This window comes from Macaca thibetana, chromosome 10 (assembly GCF_024542745.1).
Source record: "Macaca thibetana thibetana isolate TM-01 chromosome 10, ASM2454274v1, whole genome shotgun sequence".
Lineage (NCBI taxonomy): Eukaryota > Metazoa > Chordata > Mammalia > Primates > Cercopithecidae > Macaca > Macaca thibetana.
In genome coordinates, this window is record NC_065587.1 from 45743385 (window position 1) to 45766452 (window position 23068).

The following is a 23068-nucleotide window of genomic DNA, read 5'->3' on the forward strand; positions in this document are numbered from 1 at the left end:
TATGCAATCTATACCATATTACATATATTTAGTGTATATTGCATATAACATAATCTATAGTGTATGCTGTATCATATATACCATATAATGTATATGTAAATATGTATAAGATTCACAAAGTTTATATCAATAGCTATTATTTTTATTAACATAAACAGTCATTAACCCCTCCAGACAAATCAGAAATCATGGTGTTCAAGCTCAAGTTGGACTGCAAAAGAATTTTTTTTTTTTTTTTTGAGACGGAGTCTCGCTCTGGCTCCCAGGCTGGAATGCAGTGGTGAGATCCCGGCTCACTGCAAGCTCCGCCTACCGGGTTCACGCCATTCTCCAGCCTCAGCCTCCCGAATAGCTGGGACCACAGGCACCTGCCACCACGCCCGGCTAATTTTTTGTATTTTTACAAAAATTTAACATGGGGTTTCACCGTGTTAGCCAGGATGGTCTCGATCTCCTGACCTCGTGATCCGCCCGCCTTGGCCTCCCAAAGTGCTGGGATTACAGGTGTGAGCCAAGGCGCCCATCCGCAAAAGATTTTTAAGAAACAAACTAGAGGCTTACAAAAGAATTTACCAGGTAAGGATTTGCCAACACTGGGGGCAAAAATGACCGAGACACGTGACTGAAAAGCAGGGCGAGGAAACAGAATGTCCCTCCGCTCCTCCCTGACTGGTGGTAGTTTTGTATTGGATCAGGTTGAAAGGATTCCAGCCACTTTAAAACAATCAACAAAAGTCTCCAGCTTCTCTTCCTGAATTAGCAAAGCGAGTTCTACTCTTGCTGGCCGCGATGACTCTAGAAATTGTGTATGTTTGTCACTGGAGATGCCTAGGACGCACCTTGGGGGAGGGGGGCAGTATTGGGGACGGTGGTTTCGAGCTCTGTGTGCCCCTCCTTTGCACAAGGTAGTCGGTGTACAAGAACAGAGACGGGCGGTGGACATACGGGAGGTGGCCCAGCCTGAATTCAAGCAACATGGGTGCAAGCCAAGCTCTCAAGCTTCATTTCCTAACTTCCTAAAGAAATAACAACAGCAACTAATTTTTATTGACTGTTGACTATGGACAAGGCTTCGTTGTTGCCGCTTTACGTGCATTAATTCATTTAATCTGCAAAACAACCAAACATGAAGCAGCAGGAAGGAAATTCTACAAACTCCCCTTCTTGCTCAAGTTAAGAAAGTCTCTTCTTTTGTTGCATTTCAGTAAGACTCAAATCCTCCCCACCCTGGGAGGCGCAGAAAGCCAAACTTCCTCCAAAATAAAGGGAAAAAAAAAAAAAAAAAAAAAAAAACACTTCAGTCCAGGCTGGGGGAATCTGGCTCCCCGGGCCCCTGGCAGACGCCAGCAGCTTTTCTGGGTCCGCACTCATGGACCTCACCCGCCCGGGATCGCGATTGTGCAAGCGCAGGGCGGCAACCACGGCCGCCGCTGCCGGCTCCTGCCAGCCAGGGGAGGGCAGGGAGGCGCGTTCGGCGCACACCCGGTGAACTCCGGGCTTCGCGTGCCTTCCCGGGGGTTATCTCCGGGGTGGAGTCTGCCGCCCCCACCCCACCTCCCGCGCCTGGCGAACAGAGCCCCGGTCACCTGAGGCCCGGATGCCCTCGCTCACCTCGCTGACTCCATCCTCCTTCCACCCCCATCCTCTGGGTCCTGCGTCCCTCGGAGCCTGGCCAGCCGGGGGCCACTCCGCCCTCCTCTGCGTGCTCATTGGCCACCCAGGGCATGCCCGGTCTCCATAAATGCATGGTCCCCGGACATAGGAACATGGAGAGGGACAGGAGGAAACGCGGCACCAGCAGCATCTCATCTACTCTCCTTGACACCTCCTCCCCGTGGCTCCAGCCAGACCCTAGAGGTCAGCCTTGCAGACCAACAGGAGGACTCCCAGCGTTCCCTTTTCAAGAGGTCCCCAGACCCCGGCTGCCCTCTTCCAGCGCCTGTGGCTAGCGCAAGGAGGAACCAGTGCTCTGAGGCTGTCGCGTGGTGCAGCGTCGAGCATCCTTGCCGAGGTCCTTTCTGCTGCCTGTCCCGCCTCACCCCGCTCCATCACACCAGCTGGCCCTCTTTGCCTCCCTTTCCCAGAATCTTTAAGCTCCGAATCCCACCAGCGCTTCCTACCAACCTCACCCCACCCCGTCCCTGTGCCTTCCCGCGCTCCGGTGTCCCCCGCTGCCATGAGCTCCCCCATCAGCAAGAGCCGCTCGCTTGCCGCCTTCCTGCAGCAGCTGCGCAGTCCGAGGCAGCCCCCAAGACCGGTGACATCTACTGCGTACACGTCCCCTCAGCCGCGAGAGGTGCCAGTCTGCCCGCTGACAGCTGGTGGCGAGACTCAGAACGCGGCCGCCCTGCCGGGCCCCACCAGCTGGCCACTGCTGGGTAGCCTGCTGCAGATTCTCTGGAAAGGGGGGCTCAAGAAACAGCACGACACCCTGGTAAATACCTTTTCGCGCCCCTGACTCCCTTTCTCCTCCCTGTTCCGCCCTCCCAGCGGCGCTCCAAACCCTCCCCGACGTGCGCGGCGCAAGGTGCGCTTCGGCGTCTGGGCAGTGAGGGACCCGGTTTCCCGAGGAGGAAGGAGGCAGGAGGAGGGAAAGCGCTTCGGCCACGGCGGAGGATGCGCGCTGACACCGCGCTGTGCCCGGCCCGCTGCAGGTGGAGTACCACAAGAAGTACGGCAAGATTTTCCGCATGAAGTTGGGTTCCTTTGAGTCGGTGCACCTGGGCTCGCCATGCCTGCTGGAAGCGCTGTACCGCACCGAGAGCGCGTACCCGCAGCGGCTGGAGATCAAACCGTGGAAGGCCTATCGCGATTACCGCAAAGAAGGCTACGGGCTGCTGATCCTGTGAGTCCAATCCGAGGGACCTGGGCATGCGGCCAGGCCTGATGAGCCTGACGGCGCCTGGAAATTGTGAAGAGGTGGAGTTAGAGTTCCCTGGGGTTGGATGCTTCTTATGTAGGGCGGATACCAAAGCCCCTCTCCGGTGCCATTGCAACCCTGAGCTCTTGTATAGATTAGAGTCGGTCCACGGAAAAGCTGTGCTGTGCACCGGGCACCTGCGTTCTTTCTGGCAACAGAGCAGGGCCACACCCTCCCATCAAAGAAAGGCCAAAACAGGGTTGTACAAACTGTGGTGGTCAGACTCTTGGGCAGGATGAGGTTCTGAAGTCAGCGTACCAGGCAAACATCTTATACAAACAAAATTGTCCTTTAAAATTCCCTGAAACACCTTGTAAGCTCAAGAGCCAGGAGTTAACCTCTTTTGCTTAGTGGCCTTTTCTGCAGAGGATTGCGGGGCATGCCTTATTTCTACTTGTAAAGGTGGAATAAGGAGGGATATCAAAGTTGTGTTTTAGGTCGGTAAGTGCTACAATGGGATGTGATTCTTCTGCCTTTAGTTGTTAGCGTTTAACAAGTTAGCACCTTTACCCCCAAATTGTAATGCCTAATAGTTATATTTTCCAGGATATAATGAGGAATTGAAAACCCTGTTAATGCACGGTGCATCACAGGCTGTGTGGTCTGCTGTGGGGCAGGTGCATACAAGTACACGTTCACAAAAGGCTTATTACTCCAGTCAATCTCTGGCTGTATGTTATCATTTGGAGGCAATAGTAAAATTCTAAATATGAGATATTTTGTAAATACGAAGCCCACACCAATTAGTCGAAAGAAGACAAGATTCTTTCCTCAAACAGGTCTGAGTTGCTGGTGATGGGGTGTTCACATGCCCCCTTTTATGGCTAGGAATTGGCCCCGGGCCTTCCAGCCCCCCTCCCTGCAAGGACACCTCAAAACCCCTGAACCCAAATTATCTGGACTTCAACTTTCTGGTGCAGTCTTTGACTAGGTGCTTTTGCTTCCTATTGTCAAACTATTGTCAAAATACGATCACTATTTTATCCCAGATATTCTAATGATACTATTCTCTGGATATTTCTCGGCATGATTCTCAGTGTTTATTTGATTTTATGGTTCCTGAAGTTGCAGCTGGGGGTATTTCTGCATCTCCCTTCTTTTCTTTTCAATGTGCTCTAAATGTATTCCTGCTTCTCTCACAGGGAAGGGGAAGACTGGCAACGGGTCCGGAGTGCCTTTCAAAAGAAACTAATGAAACCAGTGGAAGTGATGAAGCTGGACAACAAAATCAATGAGGTTTGTAGGCTGGGGCCAGCTTTCCTGGGGCTCTTGGGGACATAGGGATATTGGTGGAGCTTCAAGTCACAGCTACAAAATACAAAGGAAAAAAAGCATGCAATTTGGGTGATTCAAAGGGGGGTCTTCTCTTTCTCTCCATTCCTTCCTACAACCTCCTCCCCACCAAACCCTTATTTCTCCCTCCTTCACCCTCTTTTAAAGTCATATCACAATGAGGGAGCAATGGGGAGCATGGACTTTGGTATTCTACAGCCTTGGATTTGAGCCCCAGCCCTTCCACTCCCTGACTATGAGACCTGGCTATACCACTTACCTTCCCTAAGCCTCAGTTTTCCCATCTACAAAACGGGAGTAACAGTTCCTGCTGCCCGGGTTTGCTGTGAGAGTTAAATGAGATACCCTTGTAAAGTTCTTAAGTAGTGATATTTGAGCTAGGTTTTGCAGGAGTCTGAGGCAGAGAAGGTGGGGAAAGGCATTAAGAGACAATAGCCTTCTGAAAACAGGGAGGCATGAAATGACATGGTGTGTTCAGAGACTCAGTCATTTAGTGTAGCTGATGTGAGGCTTTCTCTGAAATGATACTGGACAGGTCTTAACAATATTTTTGTATCATACTAAAGTATCTGGACATCGCCCCTTTGCCAGCACAGAGTCAAAGGGGGTTTTAAGCATACAGTAATCTCTTTCTACTTCTGTTCACTTTGGATGTTTATTTTGAACTGGATGTGTCCCCAGATGGGATCACATAGGTGAAGGATTGCAAACTCAGAACCTTCCAGGGGCTACGGGACTAATATAAAATAATAAGGCAGACCCAATAAAAATTTCAGGAAACGTGATAGTGCGCGCCCCTCCTAGGAGGGACAGCAGCCCCAGTTCCAGCAAATGATTGCCATGTCGGAACGCAGACCTCGTGTCTCCAAGTCTCGTACTTATTATGTACATTGTTAAACTAGTAGTGGTAAATCCCCATGTTCATACGAAACCTCTTGATTTTTTAATGGTAACAAATTCAAAGAACTTTAAAAGGCACTACAGGGGCAAATTAAACATGCAACCTAAGTCCACACATGTGGACTCTATGGTCACACCAGCGCATGGCAGGCTCCAGGATGGCAACTTATCAGCTCTGTGCGCATAAGTGAGTGACTTGGCCTCTTTAAGCCTCAGCTTTCTCATCTGTTACATGGGAAATGAGTAATGACAGTACCTACTACCTCATGGGGTTGTGGGAGGATCAGCCAATACACTTTGTACAGTGTTTGGTACCATGTGGATCTCATTAAATGTGAGACATTCGTTATTGAAAACTCTGGTTTATGAAACTGGCATCCAAAGGCCTTATGTGACTGTCCCAAGGTCATAGACTACTTAGGGAAGGAGCTGCGTCCAGAATCGGTGGATCTTCTGGTTCCAAGTTCAACATTCTTAACACAACCACCAACCAATAAAGAGACGTTCGCTTGCCCAGATGTGGAAAGGCACACCTCAGGATAGCTGCCGCATCACAGTCCTTGAGATGCTGGGCCAACAGGGACGCTTGGCAGATTCCTTTGTGGTTTACTTCCCCATTCTGATTAGAAAAACAAAAAAAAATGTTTTCCTTTTCATAAATTGCCAGAATTATTTTTAGATCAAAAGCTGAAACTTAAGCTTCAGGGTGGCTTCAAGAAATAACCCAGGACGAGGTCGCTAGGGGATGAGGTGGATTCCCAGGGAGAATATATAATTAGTGTGACTTCAGGATGAATAACATTATGGCCAGTGAATATTCGATGTAGCAAGACCCGAAGTTAGCTCAGTGAGCTTTAAACTTTTGTTTTCCTTCAACGGCTTTAAAATGTGTCTTTTGCGGTTGTTTTCTTTGAAGGTCTTGGCTGATTTTATGGGCAGAATAGATGAGCTCTGTGATGAAAGAGGCCACATTGAAGACTTGTACAGCGAACTGAACAAATGGTCGTTTGAAAGTAAGTTGTCGTCATAGTCTTGCTCATTGATTTTGCAGATGATTTTGCAGATAAAACATGGCTCTTTTGACAACTCTTTTGTAAACATGCATTATTGCTGCCTAGGGAAAGGCCAGAGCAGCCCTTTTAATGCTTCTTTTAGGTGCTTAAGTTATGCCTTGAACTATGGATTGTTTATGGAGTCATACAACGAACACGTGTTGAACACTTGCTGTGTGTCTGGCACTGTGCTAGGTACTAGGGATATGACAATGAACGCAACACATAACCTTCCTGCCCTTGAGGAGCTTCTATGCTAGACAAGGTGATAGTCAACAAGTAAACACATTTTCAAATACACTCTTCCAGGGAGTAAAAGAAAACAGAAAGGGAGTTAAGAAAGAGCATGAAAGGTCGGCACGGTGGCTCATGCCTGTAATCCCAGGACTCTGGGAGGCTGAGGTGGGCAGATCGCTTGAGGCCAGCCCAGGATTCTGAGACCAGCTTGGGCAACACAGCAAAAGCTTGTCTCTACAAAAAATACAAAAATTAGTCGGGATTGGCGGCACATGCCTACAGTCCCAGCTACTCAGGAGGCTGAGGTGGGAGGATTGCTTGACCCCAGGAGGTTGAAGATTAAGTGAGCCATGATTGCACCACTGCATTACGGTCTGGGTGATGGTGTGAGACCCCGTCTCCAGAGAAAGAGAGAGATAGAGAGAGAGAGACAGACAGAGAAAGAAGGGAGGGAGGGAGGGAGGGAGGGAGGAAGGAAGGAAGGAAGGAAGGAAGGAAGGAAGGAAGGAAGGAAGGAAGGAAGGAAGGAAGGAAACAGAGAAAGAAAAAGAGAAAGGAAAGAAAAAAGAAAAGAAAGAAGAAAAGAAAGAAAGAAATAACATGAAAGAATGAAAGAGGGGCAAGTCCTTTTTAGTAAGGAGACATTTGAGGTAAGTCCTAAAGGAAGGGAAGGAGCAAATCACGAGGGTACCCGTGGAGGACTGTTCCAGGCAGCAGAGACAGGAAGTACAAATGCCGGGAGGGGGAAACATGAGCACCGTGTTTGAGGAACTGCAAGGTGCTGGAGTGAGTGGATCACAATGAACAAGCCGGGAGGAAGGGGATCCTGTGAAAGATGAGGTCAGAAAGAAGACAGGCGTCCAACAGGGCACAGCTCATAGGTCCTGGCAAGACTTTACTCCTCGTCTGAGTCAGGTGGTGCAAGTAAGGGAGGGAGGACATGACCACTTTCTTCAAAGATTACTCTGGAAATAAAGGGCAGAGCTCACTGCCCATGGGGGTGCAGGCAGGAGAGCAGGCAGCTGTGATCAGGTGGGAGAGTGCCTGGCTGAGGACCTTCAGGACTGTGGGAGAATCTGAGAGGGCCACCTAAGCCGGACATGGCCAGGGGTCGCTTCACGGAGATGGTGCCCCTCAGCTAAGACCTGATGGTTGAGTAGGAGTTCCCCAGCTGAAAAGGGAGAAAGGAAGATGTCCCTACAGAAAAAGTGCAGAATGACAAGCGTATCCTGTAACAGAGGCTGGGAGAGGGTTGGCAACCAGCTCATGGAGAGCTGTATGGGCAGGAGTTTGAATATGAGCCTGTAAGTAACTGGGAGCTGTGGATTGTATTCAGCAGCAGTGCGATATGGGCAGATTTGCTGGGAGGATCACTGTGGCTGCTGTTGGAAGAGAGAGGAGGAAAACCTATAACACTTCCATAAATTCAAGGTCAGAAATATGGCCATAAATAGATAAATATAAAAATACATAACTTTTTTATTACTTATTTGAAACAGACTCTCACTCTGCCCCCAGGCTGAAGTGCAGTGGTGTGATCTTGGCTCACTGCAACCTCCACCTCCTGGGTTCAAGCAATTCTCCTGCCTCAGACTCCTGAGTAGCTGGGACTACAGGTGCACACCACCATGCTTGGCTGATTTTTGTATTTTTTAGTAGAGATGGGGTTTCACCATGTTGCCCAGGCTGGTCTCGAACACCTGACCTGTGATCCACCTACCTCGGCCTCCCAAAGTGCTGGGATTACAGGCGTGAGACACCATGCCTGGCTAACTTTTGTGTTTTTTAGTAGAGATGGGGTTTTGCCACCAGTTAGTCTCACTCCTGAGCTCAGATGATGCTCCCGCCTTGACCTCTGAGAGTACCGGGATTACAGACATGAGCCATCGTGCCCCTCAGGGTAACTAATTATTTTTAAAGTTCATGTACCACCCAGAGCTGTCTCACATATTCCCAGTGGTGTACCTACCAACCACTGTAGAACACAAATGTGGCGAAACCTTGAAAGGCTGGGAAGAAATGAGTAGAGTTTGGAAAACACAGATGTAGTTGGAAAAGTTGTATGTGGGTGCTGACTAAGCTAATTGACTCTCACTCCTCAGGTTTATGATTTTAGGCCAGTTGTTTACCTTTTTAATCCTAGTTTCCCACTTTATAAGTCAAGAGCCAATTATCCACCACTAAAAAGGTGGCTGCAGTAATCCTGTATAATTTTTTTTTCTAGACTATGTCACCAAGGCTAGGGTGCAGTGGCCACTGGTACAATCTTGGCTCACTGCAACCTCGGCCTCCTGGGCCCAAGAGATCCTCCCACCTCAGCCTCCAGAGTAACTGGAACTACAGGCACATGTAGCCATGCCTGGCTAATATTTTTATTTTTATTTTTTTGTAGAGACAGGATTTTGCCATGTTGCCCAGGCTGTTCTCGAACTCCTGGGCTCAAGCAATCTGCCTGCCCCAGCCTCCTAAAGTGTTGGGATTACAGATGTGAACCACTATGCTTGGCCCTGTGTCCTTTTTTTTAAAAAAAAAAAAAAAAAAAAAAAAAAAGGTTACAAGAGATAATTTTTAGGACAATGGGGAACATTTTAAAACGGGACAGTCGATTTTTTATGGAATGGTTGCTAATGTTCTCAGGGATGTTAATGACATTGTGGTTATGTAGGAGAATGCTTTATTCTTAGGACATTACTGCTAAATATTTAATGGTGAAGTGTCCTGAGAGCTCAAAATTATTTTCAAATGGTTCAGCACACACAGCCACATATACACTTGTATGCATACATACACACAAAGAGAAAGAAATGGCAGCAAGATGTTAATGAGTTCAGAGGATACAGGTATTCATTTTACCATTCCTTCAACTTTTCTGTAGGTAAAATGTTTTGAAATGAAGAGTTGAGAATTTTATTTTTAAAAAGGTTCCTTCTAAATAAGATGATGAAATGGAAGAAAAAATAAAACCCTATGTAAAGTGCTAGTCCAGTACCTGGCATGTAATGGGTGTTTAGAACATAATTATTCCCTTCCCTTCTCCTCCTCTGGTGAATGGCTTCCAATTCATTATGTTAGGCAGTAGAATCCAATAAGTGACTCTAAAAACACAGCTGAGTTAGAGGCATAGCGTAGACCTGACCCTGCGGCACCTTTGCTGGGGCCAGTGGATCTCTTGTGTGACTTACATGACTCAGGACAGTGGATCTCTGATCAGCACGTTCTAAGGTGATGAGTCATTGGACCTGGAGATAATTTCTAGAAAAGGAGAGTGATTGTGTCCCCGTTCTCTGACTCTTTGCTTTTCCTCGATATTCTTGCACTGTTGCCTTTTCTCAGAAAATCCCACATTTTTAAGAGGCATGGAATTGAGTCTTTAACAGCCAGCTAAACATCGACTCCAGCATTGCTGTGATTGTGTAAAGTGATGATTATTTTAAATGACAGGTATCTGCCTCGTGTTATATGAGAAGAGATTTGGGCTTCTCCAGAAGAATGCAGGGGATGAAGCTATGAACTTCATCATGGCCATCAAAACAGTAAGCCGTCTCTTTAAGAGAGCCGTTTTCTTGATTGATGTTTTACAGATCGATTTTTACAGAACTTCACAGTGTTTCCCAAAAACTGGCATACACACGTATTTTATTTCCGTAGTTAAGTGTTCATTTTAATGTGCCTTATATATTTTAGTATATTGATGTGCATATATGCAGCTGTCTCCAACCTTTTTGGCACCAGGGACCAGTTTCGTGGAAGACGGTTTTTCCATGGACAGGGCAGGGTGGTGGGGCGGGGGAGGGAGGATAATTTAAGTGCACTACATTTTACTCTGCACTTTATTTCTATTATTATTACATACTCACCATAATGTGGAATCAGTGGGAGCCCTGAGCTTGTTTTCCTGCAACGAGAAGGTCCCATCTGGGAGTGATGGGAGACAGTGACAGAAGGTCCCATCTGGGAGTGATGGGAGACAGTGACAGACCATCAGTCACTAGATTCTCCTAAGGAGTGTGGAACCCAGATCCCTCGCATAGGCAATTCACAGTAGGCTTCGCACTCCCGTAAGAATCTGACGCAGCCATTGATCTGACAGGAGGCAGAGCCCAGGTGGTAATGTTGCTGGCCCACTGATCACCTCCTGCGGTGCGGCCCAGTTCCTAACAGGCCACTGACCAGTATTGGTTCATGGCCTGGGGGTTGGGGACCCCTGCATATATGCCCGTAACATAAAGAAGTGCATTAAATCCATTATTTCTTTGATTAGGCAAGGTTAAAATAGCTATTTTAATTAAAGATCAGTTGATTTAAAATACTTTTTAAAAGGAACCCAAAATTTTTCAGATTGTACCGTTTTGAATAGTTTGGGTGGTGTGTAGATAGGATAAACACTGAAATTGGTTTGGAAATCACTGAAGCTTGGAAATTATTAGAAATTGAAGTGAATATGAAAGTTATAGTTTTTCCTCTTTTTTTGTTTACAATTCAGTCATCAGATTGCAATTTTTTATCAAACATGTCCAGTGGAAAGTCATCCCCCACATTACCTTCAATATTGAAAGGAGGTGGAGGTGGGGTGTGGGCATTGCTCCCAGGACCAGTGCAGAGAGAGCCGGGGGCGTCCTTGTAATTCCAGCCTTTTAAAAAGTGCAGGGTGCTGTGGTTTAGAATGTTCCTCTTCCAGAACGAACGTTGTCTTTGAGAGAAGGAGAATTCAGAATAAAAAGGTGCTTGCATTTCTCTCAGATGATGAGCACGTTTGGGAGAATGATGGTCACTCCAGTCGAGCTGCACAAGAGCCTCAACACCAAGGTCTGGCAGGACCACACTCTGGCCTGGGACACCATTTTCAAATCAGGTAAAGGGCCGCCCTTCACATCCAGCCAGACCCAGCCCAGCATCCCTGGGTCTGGAGTTTCAGAGAGAAGGTGTGGAGTGATCTCCAGGGCCTCATCACCACGTTTAGGTTTTGCAAACACAGGTGTTTTGGGATTGCCCCGGCATACACAAATTCTAAGTAACAAGCTTTCTGTAGTCTTCTTTGGGAATTAAGAGTGGTTAAAAGTAAAATCTGGCGGGGCACGGTGGCTCCCCCGCATAATCCCAGCGCTTTGGGTGGCCCAGGCAAGCAGATCACTTGAGGCCAGGAGTTTGAGAGCAGCCCGGCCAACATGGTGAAACCCAGTCTCTACTACCAATACAAAAATTAGCTGGGCATGGTGGCGGGCACCTGTAATCCCAGCTACTCAGGAGGCTGAGGCAGGAAAATTGCTTGAACCCGGGAGGCGGAGGTTGCAGGGAGCCAAGACTGCGCCACCGCACTCCAGCTTGGGAGACAGAGTGAGACTCCATCTCAAAAAAAAAAAATAAAGTAAACTCTATGGAGTCAGGGAACCCTGAGTTCAAGTTGAGCTCTGTCACTGGTTGTGGTGGCTTGGCCAAATGTGCAATCACCTTTTCATCTTCAGTTGCCTTGTCTCTAAAATGGACGAATAATAATAATAAATAATCATAATAATAAGAGTACCTACCTCAATGTAACTGTTTCTGGGTCTAATACAGATTATAGTTAACATAAAAACCTGGCATATCACAGTATCTCAGTGGACTAGAGCTGTTTCTGCTACATGACAAAGGGGGATATTTGATGCTAGGCATTGTTCACTTATACATTTATTTAACCCTCACAACACACTATAAGGTAGGTCCTTTTGTTAGCCCTGAGAGGGGTACCTGAGACACATAAAAGTTAACAAACGTGGCTGGGCGCCGTGGCTCATACCTGTAATCCCAGCACTTTGGGAGGCCAAGGCGGGCGGATCATAAAGTCAGGAGATTGAGACCATCCTGGCTAACACAGTGAAACCCCGTCTCTACTAAAAATACAAAAAAAAAAAAAAATACCTGAGAGTAGTGGCAGGCACCTGTAGTCCCAGCTACTCTGGAAGCTGAGGCAGTAGGATGGCATGAACCTGGGAGGCGGAGCTTGCCGTGAGCCGAGATCGCGCCACTGCACTCCAGCCTGGGCGACAGAGTGAGACTCCATCTCAAAAAAAAAAAGAAGTTAGCAAACGTTCCCAATATTGCATGCCAGGTGATGGCAAAGCCAAGGTTTGAAGCCAGACAGAGGGCTTCCTGGACTCGAACTCTAACTGCTGTGCCATATGTGATCACCATTATTATTACCATTTCCATTATTATAATAAGCCTGGTGGTTGTTTAATAGTGATGAAGGTGCACGCCTAGATTTTATGTTGTAAATATTAGAAATTTTTACCATTATTGTCAACATGGACGAGCAGTGTATTTGTGCATATGTATGTGGGGTATGTGTGCTTAGTAATATCTGGGTCCAAGTTGGATTCTGAAAGTGAGCCCAAATCCTACCTTCTTTTACGCTTATTTCTCCCAAGATCTAAACTCTTACTACTCAAAACTATGACCTGCAGCCCAGTGGCATCAGCATCACCTAGAAGCTTATTAGAAATGCAGAGTTCCAGGCCTACCCAAGCCCTGATTCAGATTCTGCATTTTGAGAAGATGCCTAGGTGATTCCTATCCACATTGAAGTTTGAGAAGCCTCACTCGTGTGGGTATTGAAAAATCCTTGCAGACTTAACAAGAAGGCAATAATTAGTGTGTGTAACAAATTGTCAGTGTTCCTGAAAAGACTATTTAGATATTGCAAGAAGGATTTTGGACTGAGATTTTCTTTTGTGATTTTCCTCATCCTCATTTTCAACTGACTTCCTCTCTTTCTTCTCTGCTCTAATAGTCAAATCTTGTGTTGACAACCGGTTAGAGAAGTATTCTCAGCAGCCTAGTGCAGATTTCCTTTGTGACATTTATCACCAGAATCGGCTTTCAAAGAAAGAATTGTATGCTGCTGTCACCGAGCTCCAGCTGGCTGCAGTGGAAACGGTAAGGGTGGGCTGGATTTGAGTTTGCTAAATGAACAGTCTGTACAATTTTTAGATGACAGATTTTAAATAGTAATTCATCTCATTCATGTCACCGGGATTCACTGAGCACCAACTTCACAAAAATGAAAAGTCTCATACTAGATGCCACTGTGCATCCGTGCATGGCCTTTTGTGCTTAAACACTGGGTAGGAGGAGACTTCGTGTGCCCCAGTGACAAAAACCCAGAGTGGGATGTGATGAGTGCCGTGATGTCCATGCACTCTGCTGCAGGAATTCAGGAGCAGTAAAGTTCCCTGCCCTGGCAAGATACAGAATCCAGATTTTTCAAAATTGGTTGTATTTTGTTCGGTTGTACATGTTACCCCAAAGTGCCTAACTGTGGCTGTTACTTACTGTAAAAAAAAAAAAAAAAATGGCATACTCTCTTTCAAGCCAATAATATTTTTATCGCTTAGAATTGTAAACAAAGTCCCAAAGAGTCTGGGACAAGTGGATTTTAACTGAAACGAAACAGCTCATTGTAAAGACCAAAATTCTGTCTCTGATGTGGCCGATACTCCCTAGGGGATAGTAGATACTAAGTGCAGACCAACCCTGCCATAGGCATTCAGGTAGGTTGAATTGACCTGGATACTGGTTTGAGCTGTGATGGGAGTGACGCACACTAACCTCCTCCTAAGTGCAACATTTACTCCATGCATCTTAAAGTTCCTAAGCAAAATGTAAAGCAGTTGTTTATTTTCCACGTGTTTCCCCTTCTGTGCTGTTTCTTGCCTGAAGTAAAGGTAGGTTTTCTATACCAGGAGATAGCGAGGTTCTCATTTCTCCTCATGCTCCAGAAGGCTGTTGAAAGTGGGAATCCATCCTCGCTCACTTTCCTATTGAACTACTTACCCTGGGAGGCTCCTTACAGCGGTGAAAGTAAAGTGTCACCCGTTATTCTTTTATATTTTCAACTGGAATGTGACCTCTCTGAGAGCAATGGCGTAGGGTTGTCCACTGCTGTGATTCCAGGACATAGAACAGTACTTGGCATCTAGTAGTGGCTGATAGATACTTGTTGAATAAATGAATTCAGGAACTACTGAGCGCCTACTGTATGCCTGGGACTGTTCCAGGTTCTTGAGAGACCACCATGAACCAGAGACAAGGGTTCCCACTCTCATGGAACGCGTATGCAAGTGGGGAAGACGGACAGTAGCCATGTAAACAAACAGATGTGGTCACTTTAGATAGTGGTATGGATTGCAGAGGACGCCATCAGGACGGTGTAATATAGAGGGGTGGAGATGATTAAAGGGGAGCCCTGTCTGAGAAAGCAGTACTGGAACTGACTCTGGAATGATGAGAAGAGCCAGCCACAGAAAGACCTGGTGGAAGAGCACTGCAGGTAGAGGAAACGGCCCATGCAAAGGCCCTGGGGCAGAAAGAGGGATGGAGCTGGAGAACTAGCAAATGTGGTCAGAGCTGAGACTGGAGAATTGGATGAGCCTTGTTAGTCAGAGCCTTGTGAGCCCAGCCTGGGTAAGGCATTAGATTTGATTGCACCTGTGATGGGAAGCTCTTGCAGCATTTTAAACAAGGGAATCACCTGATCATTTATGTTTTTGAAAGTGGGCTCTGGCTGGTGGATGGAGAATGATGAACTTAGCCAAGAGAGTGGGTGCAGCAGGCCAGTCAGTGAGCTCGGTCTGTTCCACGGAGGTCAGTCCAGGACAGTTTGTGCCCCCGAGGTTTTCCAGGCCACTTCCCCTCAAATCAGCTGCTGCAGCTTAGCCCCTGCAGTTTTCCCTACAGGCTCAGACTGTCTTACATGGCTTTGGTAAAAGCTACAGTTATCTGCCTTTTGGAAACTATTTGGTACTTGCGGTGAGGGACTCACTGATATGGTTAAATCCATTTCTTTTTTGGTCCTGGCTATTCTGAAAGTCACATTTGGAAAATCAGAGCCATTTGAAAGTGTATCTAATTTGATGGCTACACCCTCTTCCTGTTTTGTAAATTAGACTCTTATAATCATGGCGTCTATAGTTTATTTGCAGCCGAGGCTGCCAGTCCTCTGACATGAAGAAGCCTGCCTTGGAGGCATCTTCTTCCAAAAATAATAAATAACCATCGTCTCTGAATGGTCGTGCACTTTGCTCATTTGTGTGAGTGGCACATGGCACTTAGCAACAGCGCCTTCATGTCTGTGGAGGTGGACACAATGATCATTTTCAGGGAATATTTGGCTTAAGTTAGCGAAGTACGGCCTAAAAATAACTACATATGAATACTAGTGGTGAATATTATGTAGCTTAAAGCTACACTGGCTGTTTCCATCAATATTTTTTCTCCAGTCATTGCCTGTGCAGACAAAATAAAAGATGCCACTTAAAAGGGCGTAGGCCTTTGTCAGAAACTGTAGCTGGAGTACTCAACTCAATGCTTGAATTTCTTATTTTGGTGTTGGCACCCTCGTATGAGGGCTCTTTACATGTGGTTGAAACCCCGAGTGTAGATAGTGCCTGTTTATTTTTGTGGTAACTTTTTAGGGTGTGGCCAAAGGAACTTTTAAATTTCAGAAATGCCGTTTCTTGTCCATTTCCACTATAACATTTTCTTAAAGCCTCTCATTAGCAACACCCTGAGGATCATCATCCCTCTCTGTTTATTCCATTTTTATATCAATGTTTTTTGTATCAAGCAACTTTTAATTAAATGTTTATTTTGAGATCATTGTAGATTCACATTCAGTTCTAAGAAAAAATAGAGAGGGATCCCTTGCATCCGTCGTTTCCCCTAATAGTAACATCCTGTCTAACAAGAAAACGTTGTCACAATCCCAAAATTGGCATTGATTTAACCCGCTAATATTCTCATTTCACCAGTTTTACATGTACTCATTTGCGTTCGAACAATTATTGTGTCAAACCATATTTTAGGTCAGGTGCAGTGGCTAACACCTGTAATCCCAGCACTTTGGGAGGCCAAGGCGGGTGGATCACCTGAGGCCAGGAGTCCAAGACCAGCCTGGCCAACATGGTGAAACTCTGTCTCTACTAAAAATACAAAAATTAGCCAGGCATGGTGGTGGACGCCTGTACTCCCGGCTACTCAGGAGGCTGAGGCAGGAGAATCGCTTGAACCCGAGAGGCGGAGGTTGCAGTGAGCTGACCTGGTGCCACTGCACTCCAGCCTGGGCAAGAGTGAGACTCCATCGCAAAAACAAAACAAAACAAAACAAAACTGTATTTAAATGTTCTAAAGCAGCTGATTAAAGGATTATACTTTGGTTTCCTCAGTAATTAATTTAAAATATATCCTTAATTGATATGTTTTATGAAATAAATCTGCTTTTTTATATATTGGATTTGTCTAAAGGCATAGCTATAAGGATGCATGAAGAAGCTTTACTAATATATTTGCAGAATAAGGTGGTAGGCATCTTATACCTTTTTTCAGCTAATAGTGGTTTAATGCAGTTATTTACAAAAACTCAAGTTTACGTCCATTTGGCTTGCAGACAGCAAACAGTCTCATGTGGATTCTCTACAATTTATCCCGTAATCCAAAAGTGCAACAAAAGCTGTTTAAGGAAATTCAAAGTGTATTACCTGAGAATCAGGTGCCACGGGCAGAAGATTTGAGGAATATGCCATATTTAAAAGCCTGTCTGAAAGAATCTATGAGGTAAGAGCCTATCTCTGAGCCAATATAAATGTGTTAGAACACTGTTCTCTTAATTACAAAGCAAGGGGTCCCCTACTCAAGGACAGCTTCCCCTAGCTAATTAGAAACAATTATCACACCGCAAAAAAATCTTTGGAGCCATATTTCTTTTCTGGCACTCATTTCCTAAATCATTTGGGCAAATTCTATTAAATCTTGGAAAGTCAGTGCCCTCCCCTTTAATTCGATAATCTTGCTACTCTAATGAACACGGTAAGCACTAATTAAGATAGGGGCATGATTGAAGGCTATGAGATGGAAGCTCACAAAAGAGCTATATTGTTATGTAATAGGACGTACAGACAGCTTTGTTTTTGAGCCTCCGGTATAAAACATTTTTTGGAAATTCTTTTTACATCCTTTTGGGAAAATAAAACTCAACATTTTAGGATGAGAAGGATACTGTCAACTTTGTCAAGAGTACATAGGAGAAACATAGAACAAACATCGCGCTTCAAGAGCTAGCATAGAAACATACAAATTGAAGTCTGGAGTGAAGTACAGAGAAAACCAATGTTAACAGTTTACTAAACACCCTTGCACTGGGGTTTTAACTAACTCAAGAAGATAAGAGGAACAAGAAATACAATTATTGAGAAGAGAAAGACAACTTCTTTAGGAAGATCTGTGATTATGCTGCCTTTCTGAGTATGCACTTGGGCTGCACTTATTTAATCCAATCTGCATTCCCACTGACACTTCAGAGAGAACTTAGACGGTGCTCGTGCTCACCTTGACATTTTTGATTTTACGTTTTCAGGCTTACGCCGAGTGTGCCATTTACAAGTCGGACTCTTGACAAGGCAACAGTTCTGGGTGAATATGCTTTACCCAAAGGAGTAAGTCGAATTTGTATATTCTACACCTTACAAAATCTTGGAAGATACACTTTGCAAATATTCGTCAGATCTCCCTAGACTTTGCACTGGAAAATATTCATTTTGGAAATACAGAGATGGTAGTGAATGTTGCATAGTATAGAATTAGAACTAATGGCTATGGAGACAGAGACCTGGATTCAGTCTCACCTTTATCTGTGTTCTCTTGAGTGAGTTACATAATCTCTGTGAGCCTCAACTTCAACTGTAAAAGGGGTTTAATAACAGAATCTGCCGCACGGGATTGCTGTGAGTATTGTGCACAATTTTAAAGCCCTTTACCTGTTTATTACCTGGCACATTTTAAGCCTCCGTGCATATTGGCAATCATCATTATTATACATTTGTGGATTTGGCTTTTGATTTGTAAGGTGACAACTTTTGTAAATGTTGTCATTCAAAGGTATCTTCTGGTTATTTTAAATACTATGTGTTTCTGTGTGTTTTTAGACAGTGCTGATGCTAAATACCCAGGTGCTGGGATCCGATGAAGACAATTTTGAAGATTCAAGTCAGTTTAGACCTGAACGTTGGCTTCAGGAGAAGGAAAAAATTAATCCCTTTGCGCATCTTCCATTTGGCATTGGAAAAAGAATGTGCATTGGTCGCCGATTAGCCGAGCTTCAACTGCATTTGGCTCTTTGTTGGGTAAAACCTTTACTGGTTTCTGCAATTATGTTCTGTGCTATTTCACAAGGCAGAAGAAGAGAGGGGTAATTCTGTTTTTGTGTGCATGCGCATTGCAGATTGTCCGCAAATATGACATCCAGGCCACAGACAACGAGCCTGTTGAGATGCTACACTCAGGCACCCTGGTGCCCAGCCGGGAGCTCCCCATCGTGTTTTTCCAGCGATAAGATGCCTCAGGTGAGCATCTAGGCGATTCCTTATCCTCTGCAAGGTAGGGAGAATGACGAGGGATGAGCTATGCTGGGAAGTCAGCCAGGCTGGGGTTTGAATCCCAGCTCACCTCTAATTTGCTGGGTGACCTTGAGCAGTTTCCTAAACTCTCTGCTTCCTTTTTTTTTTTTTTTTTTTTTTTGTAAAATGATGACCCAAAGAGTGTGTATCACAAAAATTTAATGTGAATACCAAATACTTATTCCTGAGCCTGGCATCAATTCAGTGTTCGGTAAATGCTAGCAGCTGTTCATGGTTTTTGCATGTGAATAGTAAGGCTTGGCAAACTTTTTCTGTGAAGGGCCAGTTGGCAAATACTTTAGGTTTTGTGGACCAAACAGTCTTTGTCACATCCTCTTAATACTACCTTGGAACATGAAAGCAGCCACAGACAATTTGTAAACTAATGAGTGGGCTGATGTTCTAGCTTTCTATTGCTCCCACCGCAAATTACTAAAATTTAGTGAGTTAAACGACACAGATCTATTATCTTACAGTTCTATAGATCAGAAGTCTGATGAGGCTCTTCCAGGCTAAAAGTATCGTGTCGTCGGGGCTCTTTCTGGAGGTTCTAGAGGAGGATCTATTCTCTTGCTAGTTTGGGTTGTTGGCAGAATTTAATTCTTCATGGTTATAGGACTGACGTCTTTATTTTTTTTTTACTGCTGTCAGCTGAAGGCTATACTCAACTTTGAGAAATTTCCCATATTCCTTGGTTCATGAAACCTTCCCCATCTGAAGCCAGTAGCAATGGTCGGTTGAGTCCCTCTCATGCTTTGAATCTCTCTTTCTTCTTATATGGCTTCTGTCTGACAAGATATTATCCAGGATCATGTCTCCCACCTCAAAGTTCATAAATTTAATTTCATCTGGAAAGCCCTTTTTTTCATATAAAGTAGGATATTCACATGTTCCAGGGATTAGAGCAGTCACATTTTAGGAGGACCGTTATTCTGCCTACAAAGGCTGTGTTCTGATAAATTTTACAAAACACGAGCGGTAGACTTTATTTAGCCCTAGGGTCTAGGTTTGTGTTATGAAATGACTTGTACGATAAGTGTATGTATTTATCAGCCTGTATTGAACACAATAGAATATTTTTTCTGCAGTATGCCATTCAATGCTTTTTCGGACAGTAGAGGAGTTCTCATGTTCCCTCCACAACTTTTGCCATATCCATATACCAACCAACTGCTATTTATTTCAATACTTACTGAGTTATTTCCTTTAAATTAACATAAGCCTAATACTATATGTTGGCCTTGTGCTGAGTAATAATTTCCTTAATGAAATTAAAAGTTAGTAAGTCTAGTTATGTTCTCCTAATAGGCATTAAAATGAATTCAAAACTATTGAAGTGACCAAAAGTTAGCCTAAGAAAGCTCTTTTTTTTTTTTTTTTTTTTTTTTTTTTTTTTGAGATGGAGTCTCACACTGTCCCCCAGGCTGGAGTGCAGTGGTGCAATCTCGGCTCACTGCAACCTCCGCCTCCCAGGTTCACACCATTCTTCTGCCTCAGCCTCCCGAGTAGCTGGGATTACAGGCACCCACCACCATGCCCGGCTAACTTTTTGTATTTTTAGTAGAGATGGGGTTTCATTATGTTGGCCAGACTGGTCTCGAATCCTGACCTCGTGATCCACCCGCCTTGGCCTCCCAAAGTGCTGGGATTACAAGCGTGAGCCACCACCCCCAGTGGTGGAACGAAGACATTTGTAACATATGGCTTTAGAGAGTGACATGTCAGCATTTAAACCCAGATTCTATCATTTTGTTCTGTTAGCAGCACCTCCTGGGATTTGCCTGGAGAGAAAATACTGTTTGCGAGTGGCAAGTTCAGGAGCATTTGCTAATTGGTAGATTATTTAGAGAAACATGCAATTACAGATAAAATTTCTGAACAAGGCCCAAATGAATACATTATTATTCCTCTACCAAGTGTCTGATGCTGTTATGAAATTTGTCCAATTCTGAGCATCCCAGCCAACAGAACTGAATCAAGTAGGGTAAGGAAAGTGTTCTAGCTTAGTGGTGAGACCCCAGTCTTCAGCCAAGACAGCGTGCATGTTTATCACAGTAAGCCGCACCTTTGGTAAAAGCCCATGGCAATTTAAGTTTTAGCATTTTTTTTTTTTTGGCTAATAATTTGTCTTGTTTAAATACATTTTTTTGATATATAATTACGGTGTACCTTTTTTTTTTCAGATTTTTTTTTTAACCAAGACCAAAACAGCCATTTCGACTTTTCTGCAAAAATGGTGCTTACGGCTTCTGCATTACCGGAACGCAAACTTCAAAAGCCCACATCATACAATAGCTTATAAAGAATATTTAGGCCCAGGTGTTGATATTTTTTCTTCTGCAAAATTGTTCCAGAAGCTATACTGTCTTTCTAGACCGTGGTATTTGTTAACGTCGTATCCAACTCAGGGAAGCGGACTGAGTGCTGGGATTCAAGGCATTCTACAGGGTTCACTGCTGGTTTACACTTCACCTGCGTCAGCGCTGTCTTCAGGTGCTTAGAATGGCCTGGGAGCCTGTTCTCTCTCGCATCTTCCATGACATGAAAGGGAGGCTGGCACTTGTCAGTCAGGTAAAGGTTACGAACCATTTCAGCCCCTGGCTACCACATTCACTGTCTGAATCTTTAATTCCCAAGAATAAGTTTACATTTCACAATGAAAGACCTACAACAGCTAAATTTTCTGGGGCTGGGAGTAATACTGACAATCCATTTACTGTGGCTCTGCTTTAATGTACTACTTAGGGAAATGCCTGCTTAATAATGTAAGCCAAGCTAAATGATCGTTAAAGTGATCAGGCCTCCCATGAAATTGCGTTCTTCCTGAGTTGAAATAGAAACCTTATTGGGAAACTAGAGAACACCTCTATTTTTAAAAGGACTTTAATGAAGTCAGACATCTTATAAGACTAGTGATTCACTGGGGCATCATTTTGTTAGAGGACCTTAAAATTCTTTATTTTTTTAATGTGATTCCTTTATGGCATTAGGGTAAGGATGAAGCAACAATTTTTAAATTGTGTATGTGCATATGAAGCACAGACGTGCGTGTGTGTGTGTCTGTGTGTGTGTCTGTGTATGTGTGTGTGTTCTAATGGTAATTTGCCTCAGTCATTTTTTTTAATATTTGCAGTACTTGATTTAGGATCTGTGGTGGAGGGCAGTGTTTCAAAGTTTAGTCACAGCTTTAAAATATTCAGTGTGACTTTAATATTATAAAATGATTTCCCGTGCCATAATTTTTCTATTAAATAGGACAATTATAAAGCATGCAAAAGTTAGAGATCTGCTATATAACATTTGTTTTGTGATTTGAACTCCTAGGAAAAATATGATTTCATAAATGTAAAATGCATAGAAATGCATGTAATACTTGTAAGACTTAAAAATTGTGTTTACAGATGGTTTATTTGTGCATATTTTTACTACTGCTTTTCCTAAATGCATACTGTATATAATTCTGTATATTTGATAAATATTTCTTCCTACATTATGTTTTTAGAATGTTTCAGAAATATACATTTATGTCTTTATATTGTAATAAATGTGTAAATATCTAGGTATACGCTTTCTCTCTGCTGTGAAATTATTTTTAGAATTATAAATTCACATGTCTTGTCAGATTTCATCTGTATACCTTCAAATTCTCTGACAGTAAAAATAAAAGTTTTTAAATATTTGAGAGACTTCCTCTCTTTATTGCCTTTGTTACAGCAAAATAAAAACAAATTCAAACTTTATTTTACTGGTAAAAAATTTTCTTATATGGCCTATAAGCCCTATATCACAAAATTTACCCTTAGATAAATCTAGACTTTAATAGCGGTTTTACTGAAAGTGTATTCTTGGAACTGCAAAATAACTTGCCATTTTTTTGCTGCTTAAATATTTCTCAAGTCCAGTTACTTCTATTTCTACCCCCTTTCCAATCACACAATCAACCACACTCTGGTTATGTGATTGGAAGCGGGGTAGAATGGCCTGGGAGCCTGTTCTCTCTCGCATCTTCCATGACATGAAAGGGAGGCTGGCACTTGTTAGTCAGGTAGAGGTTACGAACCGTTTCAGCCCCTGCCTACCACATTCAGTGTTTGAATCTTTAATTCCCAAGAATAAGTTTGCATTTCACAATGAAAGACCTACAACAGGCAAATCTTCCGTGGCTGGGAATAATACAATTTCTTGCCTGGACCACTCATATCTCTAGCCTCTGCAGGAGCTCCCAGCTGATCTCAGTC

At 44.2% G+C, this 23068-nt stretch overlaps 2 protein-coding genes across 2 annotated transcripts in view; one reads left to right on the forward strand and one right to left on the reverse strand.

Annotated features, from left to right (window-relative positions):
- PFDN4 (prefoldin subunit 4) overlaps positions 1-23068 on the reverse strand; it is a 161186-nt gene that overhangs the window by 43212 nt on the left and 94906 nt on the right. The gene's annotated exons all lie outside the window — the stretch shown is intronic.
- On the forward strand, positions 1745-22509 carry LOC126929847 (1,25-dihydroxyvitamin D(3) 24-hydroxylase, mitochondrial). The gene is made up of 12 exons (XM_050746532.1): positions 1745-2434; positions 2655-2845; positions 4063-4156; positions 6030-6126; positions 9844-9935; positions 11143-11254; positions 13172-13317; positions 16826-16992; positions 17792-17870; positions 18360-18557; positions 18656-18776; positions 21014-22509. Exons 1-11 carry the CDS (start codon positions 2177-2179, stop codon positions 18764-18766), a joined length of 1545 nt encoding a protein of 514 aa, XP_050602489.1. The 5' UTR covers positions 1745-2176; the 3' UTR covers positions 18767-18776; positions 21014-22509.

Coding starts and splice junctions, on each gene's coding strand:
- LOC126929847 (XM_050746532.1), top strand. CDS start 2,177: ATGAGCTCCCCCATCAGCAAGAGCCGCTCGCTTGCCGCCTTCCTGCAG. Junction 16,993..17,791: donor TGTCTGAAAGAATCTATGAG/GTAAGAGCCTAT, acceptor TTACGTTTTCAG/GCTTACGCCGAGTGTGCCAT. Junction 18,558..18,655: donor TGCATTTGGCTCTTTGTTGG/GTAAAACCTTTA, acceptor TGCGCATTGCAG/ATTGTCCGCAAATATGACAT.